General features: G+C 42.7%; 1 protein-coding gene across 1 annotated transcript; it reads left to right on the forward strand.

Annotated features, from left to right (window-relative positions):
• Positions 1-1,716: 1,716 nt before the first annotated feature.
• Positions 1,717-2,298, forward strand: Msgn1 (mesogenin 1). The gene has a single exon (XM_008824187.1). It carries the CDS (start codon positions 1,717-1,719, stop codon positions 2,296-2,298), a length of 582 nt encoding a protein of 193 aa, XP_008822409.1.
• The last annotated feature ends 7,476 nt before the right edge of the window (positions 2,299-9,774 follow it).

A 9,774-nucleotide genomic window follows, 5' to 3' on the forward strand; every position in this document is an offset into this window, starting at 1 on the left:
GAGCCACCTGTGTTGTCCACTGGAAGTTCCCTGCTTTAGGTCACACTCATGTCACTTGCCTCTGTCACAACAGACTGAAATAAGGAAAAAAGATTTTTTTTTAAATGATGGGTGTTGAAATCTTACAGAGAATCCTGGATCTACCACTTCTTACTGATCTTCTCACTTCCTGTTAGGGAATCTTAACTGAGTCTCAGTTTCTGGGAACCTCATTTTCATGTATGAAATGTTGGGATTATTTAAATCTGAAGGTTGGTTATAACATGTACAAAGTTACTTAAACAACTTCACTGCATTCCTGACTTCACCATAGTAGAAAGAAGGCAGAGTGAAAAGGAGGATAATTTATTACATTTAGCATATTTCATTAGCGTTATTGCTCAGGACCTGGCTCGGTGTCCTTCAGTAAAAGGTTAAGCTAAGTGCATTCTTATCGAGATTACCTCCTTCAGATGTTTATTTCCCAAGCTGTGCTAATTAAAAAATACCATAAATGTTCTAATTAGGTCCTTGACATTTCTTTTTAACAATTGCAAAGAGGCTTAATAACCATGTTAAAGAACAAGTTACTGTGAAGCTAAAAGTCACTGTGACTCTGATGCTGATATTCATTTGTAGAACGAGGTGCATGGAGAGTAAGCTCTGTTCCTGGGACAAATGGGGAGTATGGGACCTTTCCCCTAAAGTGCAGGTCTACCGAGCATATAGGAAGTGAAGCTAACTGGCAAGATCATCCAACTTAACACATTCAGCGGCATTTGGAGTAGTGGTGGGGAAAACAGACTCTTGTTAATCTCACACTTCCTCTATACATTTCAAAAAACAAGGTGTGACTAGGCAGCTGGATTTTAAAAAGATCTTCAGAAGGCTAAATGGCAACCAGGTATGCTTGCAAAGTCCCAGCTTTAAGAAGGTTTTCTATCTTCTAGCATCGTTTGCTATCTGGAATTCAATTCTGCTCATTTAAAGCAAGAACTTGAAGGCTATTTCCTGCTCATTAAGGCTCTGGACTTAGTGGAGCTGCTTGTTGGTCTTTGTCCTTTTATGCATAGGTACATTAAGGGACGTCTGCATTCTTCAAAATCTAGGGAACTTCACCAAAGTGAAGGGAAAGAAGGAAGCAGGTATCCACAGTGTGCCTTTGGTGTGCTAGCCTAAGGTTGCTCCAGGAAGTAGGAGCCATTATTGTCTGCATTTGACACAGAGGAGAATCAAAGCTCAGAGAGCTTGTCTTGTCCCAACTCGGGTCTCCTTCTCCAACAATAGAGCCCATTTGCCCTGAAATTTCCATAAGGTCTGGGTGGAGGGGAACAGGAGCCTTCTTGGCTCAAGTCCCTCAGGAGTCCCTCCTTAGATGCCCAGGTTTGTTTTCTTTGGCTCCCCCATTAATGAGTTCCGCAGGATGATGCTAAGTCTAGTTATCCAGCCTTAATTGGTTTAGTTACAACAAGATAATTCCTTTTTTCTTCTCTTGGAGGCCTTTCTGTTTAAAGACATTTTAGCTAGAAGATGCTAATTACCAACGAGGAGAAAGTGACACCTGTAGACTTCATTTTCCATCTTGGTCCTTGGTTTTTCCTTTGAACTCCCTCTACCCAGGCCCCTTTCCCACTTTGTCACTTGTCCCCCACCATCATAAAAGAGAGCTAGTTCTTGGCTAGGCAGCAGAACTTTCTCACTTTCCAGAGTCCTTCCTTTCACAGCTGTCTCAGAGGCATGGACAGCCTGTGTGAGACCTTCCTCAGCCTGGATGATGGCCTGGACTCTTCCGACACTGCTGGCCTGCTGGCCTCCTGGGACTGGAAAAACAGAGCCAGGCCCTATGAACTGAGCCAGGCATCCCCCACTCAGAGCCTTTCCCCAGTTCCGTCGCTGGAGTCCTACTCTTCCTCTCCCTGTCCTGCTGGGACTGGGCTGCCCTGTGGGCATAGTGGGGCCAGCACAGGAGGCAGCGATGGCTGCAGTAGCCACGGAGGTGGAGGCCTCGTAGAGCTGGACTATAATATGTTGACTTTCCAGCCTGCCTACCTACAAGGTGCTGGTGGCCTCAAGGGCCAGAAGGGCAGCAAAGTCAAGATGTCTGTCCAGCGGAGACGCAAGGCCAGCGAGAGGGAGAAGCTCAGGATGCGGACCTTGGCAGATGCTCTGCATACCCTCCGGAATTATCTGCCCCCTGTCTACAGCCAGAGAGGCCAGCCACTCACCAAGATCCAGACGCTCAAGTACACCATCAAGTACATCGGGGAACTCACAGACCTCCTCAACAGTGGCAGAGAGCTCAGGCCCCAGAGTGTGTGAGCTGTGTCCCTTGGGGATCCCACCAGTTCCAGACCTGTGGACAGGCGTACAGGAGCTTTGAAGACCCCAAACTGTCTCCCAGGACAACAGTAAAGTGTTGTCTGTATGTGTACAGTTGGTATGACAATCTTGTGATCTGCTAAGTTGAAAGGGACTCCTCCCTGACCTGCTGGAGCCGCCAGGACATTCACCTGCCAGACAAGTAGAAACTTGCTTCCAGTTTGTCACCATGAATCCAGAGATTCAGCCTTTGCAAAGAGATAAATCATTTAGTCTTATGTCTGTTCAAGGTATTCTAAAGGAGCAATGTAGTATAAATGAATTCTTTGCAATAATGCAAAAATAGTTAACAATCTCCTGACATTTTGGTGTTTGGAGTTTTCTTTCTGTTGTAACCAAACTTTTTTTTTACAGGATCCAGGGTGACATTTGGATTCTTTAGAATGATTTGTGTCAAGTAAGAAGTTTCTCTCTCTCTCTCTCTCTCTCTCTCTCTCTCTCTCTCTCTCTCTCTCTCAGGAACAATTCCTTTTCAGTGCAGAAGGGATCTGTGTAAGTCACAAGTAAACAGGCTAAGTTAAGGTACTGAAGATTATAATGGTCAGAGTTTCCGCTCTAAGCAGGGGAAGGAAGGATGAGGTCATAGACTGCTGTGTCCCAGGGAACAGGAGCAAGGAAGAAGGGGGAAAGAGGGGGCTGTAGCACCATAGGAAGGCCTGAAGCTGGGCTTAGGGAGCAGGAGGTACCCTGTCTTAGGCTTCATTGAATAGATTTCTTCCCTTCAGGTATTAATTTCTTAAGTGAAGAGATTGGCTTAAAACAATTTTGAACCCCATAGATAATAAGTAAAAGACAAGATTAGAACTCAAGTCTGTTTCTGACCCCTCTGAAGGTATTTATTTCATCCATAAAGTCCCTCCTTCTTACCCACCTACCTCCCACCACCGCACATGCCCCTCTCTCATGTCCCCATATCTCCGCTCTACCCTCCAAGTCCCCATATACAATTGCACACCCTCTTCAAGGTGCCTGCACTGCTGGGTGTCTGCAGTAGCCTCAGTTTGGTTAATTTGAATGCATAAGACATTGAAAGGGGCTTTGATTTAAGGGAGTCTTAAAGCTCCTGGGCTTTTCTAAGATGGCCTTCTCCTTGCTGTGGTTATTAACCACTAGTGTTTGTTTTCAGTGAATTCATTTTCTGTTTATGTTTCCTCTTTTTTTTTTTTCTCTTGGTGATTTTTCTTCTTTCTAGTAACATGAATTATAAAAGCAGTGACTGTGTTCACAATTTCATGTACAATTGTTTCCCGATTTTTTTCTCTGCTGATACAAATATTTGCAAATAATTATAAGCATATGGACACTTTGAGGACTACTGTTAATTCTGTAAATTCTGATTTTGCCTTAGCAAGCTAGAGTAAAATTATACAAATACGTATGTGATATAAGCACCAGTATTATTTTGATTGTATAGACAAGGAAATTGAAGCACAACTTTCTCCCTCCAATAATGTACCCTAACCAAGTTCTTCATAACTTCTTTAATGAAGCACATTTTGAATAATATTTAAGTTGTTTTGGGTTGTTTTATTACCAAAAAATGCCTTGACAAATATAAACAACTAGCTTTGTCCCTTGGTATTTTTTTATTAGCCTGAGAAGTTCTCAGAAAAGGTATTCCTAGAGTGTGTGTACAATTTAAATTTTGATAAATATTATTTGATCACTTTCATAAAAGTGTATAGTTACTTATACTTTCATAAATATCATGGGGCAGAACCAGGGTCCCACACAGTAACTCACTAGTGTCTGCTTCAAGAAGCTGTAATGGGGAAACACAGTTACATAGTCATTATGTTAATTTTAATTTTCTTATTTGTTATTTGAGATAGAGCATCCTTTTTTATGTGACTATTATTCATTTTGGCTCCTGGTCTGTAATATGGCAGTTTATGTTCTTTGCAATTTTTTTGATTGGATTCCCTTCTTTTATTTGAGAAAGTACATTATATGGGTTGAAAGATTTTCTTACAATTTATTAGTTGTTTTACATTTTTTAATGGTGCCTTATAGTTATACTTTGTGATATCTTTTGTTCTTATAAGTTCTTAATTTTTATATGATCAAATCTTTTTTTTTTGTTTTATGGTTTATGTGACTTTTTTCCTTTGCATAATTTGTCCTAGTTCCATAGTGGTTCAAGTATTCTGATTTTTTCCAAATATTTTTTATAGTTTTATTTTTTAAATTTTATTTTGACTTTTAATAAATAAATTTTTATTTTTAATCTACATGCAATTTTTTCTGCATATTTTATCTAGGAGGAATTTAGCTTTATTCTGACTGGTATTTTTATTACTGAAGAACAACATATTTCATCTTTAAGAAGTAGTGGGTAGTTGGGGACACAGTGGCTAAAATGCCATTCTACTTATATTTCTAAAACTTCATTAGCTTCTCATACATTATCTTTTTGTGTTTGGTGAAGGAGTTAAAAAACATTGGAGAATATAGATACTTTCTCTAAGAACTGTGTCCTGCACATGTATTTGTATGAAATGCTGTATATGCACACATGTTTTTTGTATGTGTGCTTGTATGCATATGTATGTGTATGCTGTGTTTTATGTTACAGAAGAGTAGAGTGGATAATAATATTCTGATTGGACAGAACCACCTGGCCTAAAATGCAACTTTTAGATCAAATACTATTTTCTTTGCTCTTTTAAACAACTGAGAACCAAATGCTCTTTGCTTTGACTTTTCAAACTCAGTTATTAAGAATGCTTCAATAACTTGGGAAATTTTTGTTGTCTTAGGGGGTCAAATATGAGGTCCCTGTTCTCACTCTCAAAAGTTCCTTCAAGGGAGATGCTTAGTCAGTAAAGTGCTTGCCATGCAAGCATAAAGATCTGAGTTTGGATAACCAACAATCACATAAGAAGCCATGTGTGATGGCAGAAGTCTTTAAGTTCAGTGCTGGAGAGGATCCCTGGGGCTTGCCAGTTAGGCAGCAGAGCTGAACAGCAGAGCTGTAGGGCTTTTCTATAGCCTGCTTGCCCCAAGTTCAGTGAGAAAAGCCTACCTTAAACATAAGGTAGGGAGGCTGGAGAGATGGCTCAGTGGCTAAGAGCGCTGACTGGTTGCTTTTGCAGAGGACCTGGGCTCCAACCCCAGTGCCCACATGGTCGCTAACAACCATTTGAACTTCCAGTTCCAAAGAATCTGATGCCATCTTCTGGCTTCCATGAGCAATGCTTGCACGAGTACACTTACATACATGCAGGCAAAACACTCATAATGTAAAATTAAAAAAAAAAAATTAGGCAGGAAAACCCCTGACATTCACCTCTGGCCTCCACACACATGCACGCACCTCTTCATGAACACGTTGTGCACACACACACACACACACACACACACACACAAATTCCCTCAAAGCCACAATCTCACCTGGTAGCTAGGACTATGCTCAAGTACGTCTAAGGGATCTCTTGGTAGGGAGGCATCTCACCTGGAAAGCCAGGAGAAATAGGGTTTCCTGGGTGGGTGCCTCTGGCTCAGGGCTTTGCTGGGACCCTCCCCAGACTGCCACATGCAGTCCAACTCCATTCTGCCTGCCAAATGCACCCAGCTATACTCTAAGAGACAAAGACCTAGAGGCATTTATTTGCTCCTGCAACAAGCTGTCCCCATGAAGCTGCTTCCCTTGTATGGGGCAGAATTGGAGTGGGTCCCTGATTCCTCTGGGGAGTGGCTAAAGCATTTGGCCCTAGGGACAAAGCTCAGAATAGGAATAAGCTATTTCTGGTGCTTGGGTAGGGAAAGGATTGCAAAAGCACAATTCATGTGTGACTGGTCATGGCCAGTATTTCCGTATTGATTATTATATATAATCCCCTTAACAGCCCTGGAGGTAGAATTAAACTTCCTACTCTGACTGAAGATTAGGACGGATAAGTGATGCAAAGCCCTGTGGTTAGCTAGTGGCACATGCTTGACTGGTTAGCTTAAGGCTCGGCTCTCCCTCCAGAGCTCAAGCACTCTTGGCCCCTGAAATGCAGCCAAGCTTGCTTGGCTTGGCTGAGGGAGAGCATTCTCAGCAGATGCTCGGAGTATTTACTTCCCTCCTCTGGGGCCCTCATTTCTTTTGCCAACTGAAGCCCTTCAGAAGAGGTTATTCATCTCGTCTTTTAAATTATCTCCCTTTGAACTTCTACCTCCACCTTTAATGGTTCCTCAGAAATTTTCTTTACTTCCTTTGCTGGCGTATAGTCTTAATCAACAGAGGAAACCTGATGTCTGTTCATTTGTGTTCAATAAAGTGTTCCACAATTCACACAAGCCTGAGGTTCCTTTGTTCTGCTTGTACCTTCTGCCACTGGGGCTGATCAGGAGAGAAGTTAAAGCAGGGTGTATGGGGGGTCTGGTGGGGTGGGGTGGGGAGGGGGAGGATCTTGCAAGTTGACAAGTCGACAGAATTACTCTTGTGTTAAAATATCTTTTAAAAAAATAATAGCAAGAGTTGGAGATAATAGTGATAGAGTGCTTGCTGAATTTGATCCTGGATACTGCAACAAACAAACCAAACAAACACCAAACACTGTACAACCGAAATAGGAAAAGAAGATGGATATGTAAATGCACATGTGCTTCTGAGATCCTATTAGTAGAGCTTTTCTATAGCCTGCCTGCCCTAAGGAGTCAGATTCCACACATACTCCAAGCCCTGGGAGGTGGGGATGGAGACCTTTCCCCACCCTGGGCCTTGACCTCTTTGGGCACAGCTTGGGATGGTTTGAAAGGAACCAGAGCCTGGCTAGCTCATCTCTTTCTGTCTCCTCCCCTCAACCCACTCTTTCTCCTTCATCCCCCTCCTTCTTTCCTTATCACTCCTGAGGAAGGTTAGATTAAGGGCTAGTTTCTTCTGGAGCCAAATATGAGTGACTATGGCATGGAAACACAGATTTAGGTTCCCCCAAATTCCATGTTCCAATGAGGAAGCAGTTTCATAAAGTTTTGATAGTAGTAGAACAAAGAAAGTCATAAATCTAGGTACTTCAAATATATTGGTAGAAACATTAAGTAGTTGATTACAGCAATGTGGAGAAATCTCAGGAATAGGCCTCAGATGCTCTCTGATGGCATGCTTTGTCTTTTGATCCATAGAAACTAAAGCTTTGTTAAGTTAATACATTCCACAAGGTTTTTATCTGTTAGCTGCAGGATATCAGGTCAGATACAGAGATGAGCAAAATTTATAATTAGACTCTGGTCCTGCAACATTCCAAAACTCTCCATAATCACTGACATTCTAATCAGTTAATCATTTTGAAGATGCAGGCTTTTCTCTGGGAACTTTCACTCACACTCTCATACTGCTGTTGGGAACCCAAGAAGATGCCCGACGTGCCAGCGAAGCTTTGACACTAAAGTGGTGCCTTTGCAGCTACTCAGCAGGACTCAATTTCCATATTTTGGTCCCAGACAAATTTTTAAACTCCGTGGAAGAGAGCACAAAGCTTCAGAGCAGGCTTCAGTGCTGGTGGTGGTTGTGGTAGATAATCAGTTGTCTCTGAGAACAGCAAGAGAAGACAGACTGGAAGCCCTTTCCACACCTGGACTGTAAGGACCTACAAAGGGTCATAGGCCTCATGGCCCAGGGCTTTGGGGGCTTTTCCCTCAGCTTACTAGGCCACTCCCATTCTCATGAGTGCTTTCCCTTTCTTAATAAATTCTCTATTCCCATTTGGTTTTGAATTTTTTAAATTTTATTTTTATTCTATGGTTAAGAGTGTTTTGCCTGCATGCATGTAGGTACATCATGTGTGAGCAGTTCCCATGGAGATCAGAAGAGGGCATTTGGTCCCCTGGAACTGGAGTTGCTGATGGTTATTAGCCACCATGGGGTACTGGGAACCAGACTCAGGTCCTCTGCGAGAGCAGCCAATGCTCTCTTAACTGCTGAGCTGTCTCTCCAGCTCCTCTATTCCTGTTTACAACTGTATATCCCTCATCTAATTCTTCACCTTGGAATATAAGAATTTGGGTACTTCAATGGGTGCCCTGTAACGTAGACTCTGCTTCTAACACAGGGGTATGGGGACTATTGATCTTCCCTCCTGCCAATTATGTTGAATACTACTGACTTCTGTTTCTTCTCATTAAGCTAAGTGGACAGGCCTAGTAGGGCTGAAGGTCAGAAACTTTATGGGAGAGGTGTGTTTTGAAAGTACTATATGAGTTACTCCATCCAGGAGAACATTGCAGATCCATTGTCTGAGGTGTGAGGCTCAATGTCAAGGCCCTTTATGAAGGCTTTCCTTTTGTCTCCATGGTTATCATTAGGAAGCAGCTATCTAGAATCCAGGCAACCTTGTCAAAAGTCCCACAGCTGGTGCAGAGCCACGTTCTGCCCAGGCCTGTTTGATCCATTACTTCCAATAGTACTAAGTCTCTGTGTGGCCAAAGCATAGCAGGGGAACAAAACAACTCAGAAAAGTCTCTGTACTCAACTTTCCAAGGAGCTTCATAAGCTTTTTTTTTTTTTTTTTTTTTTTAAGTTTTGGGTTTGGTGGCCAAACAACTTATTAGGATTTCTATAAATAAGGGCACATTTTATTTATTTATTTATTTTGTGTATGTATAGGTGTGAGTTTGGTGTGTATGTGTAGTATATATGCCTGCGTGGGTGGATATACTGATTAGCTTTCAGTTGCTGTGATAAAACAGTCTTACCAAAACCAACTTGGGAGTAGAGGGTTTATTTGGCTTTTATATCCTGATCACAGTTCATCACTGAGGGAAACCAAGGTTGGAACCTGAAGGCAGGAGCTGTAGCATGGAGCATGGAGACCATGGAGGAACACTGCTTACTGGCTTGCTCCTCTGGCCTATGCTCAGCCTGCTTTCTTATACAACCCAGGATCACCTGCCCAGGGACGGCACCACCAACAGTAGGCTGGATCCTCCCACATCAAGAAAATGCCTCACAGACATGCCTACAGGCCAATCAGACAAAGGAAATTCTCCAGTTAAGATTTCCTCTTCCCAGGAGTGTCAAGTTATAACTGAAGTTATCCAGTGGCTACGCACATGTATGTAGAGGCCAGAGAGAAATGTCAGGTGCCCTGTTCTATCAGTCTCCACTGAACTTGGAGGTAGGCTGGTGGTCGGTAAGTTCCAGACATCCTCCTTCCTCACTCTTCATGGCACTGGGCTTGTTGGGATCCACGTGGGACCACGTGGATGCTGGGATCCAGACTCAGGTCCTCAGGCTTGCACAAGTGTGCTTGCCCACGGAGCTACTTCTCCAGTCCTGAGGGCATACTTTAAATGGTGACATCCTTTATCCTCTCTTTCTTCATGGTTTGGAGCATGAATATGACTTCCTTCTCTCCAGGTATCTCTACGTCAGCTGTGTGCTTTTGTTGCTTTAGCAATCATCAAGCCCTTGACACACACAATCCTGTTTCA

The sequence above is a fragment of the Nannospalax galili genome, unplaced genomic scaffold (genome assembly GCF_000622305.1).
Source record: "Nannospalax galili isolate Female #2095 unplaced genomic scaffold, S.galili_v1.0 scaffold69, whole genome shotgun sequence".
In the NCBI taxonomy this organism is placed as follows: Eukaryota; Metazoa; Chordata; class Mammalia; order Rodentia; family Spalacidae; genus Nannospalax; species Nannospalax galili.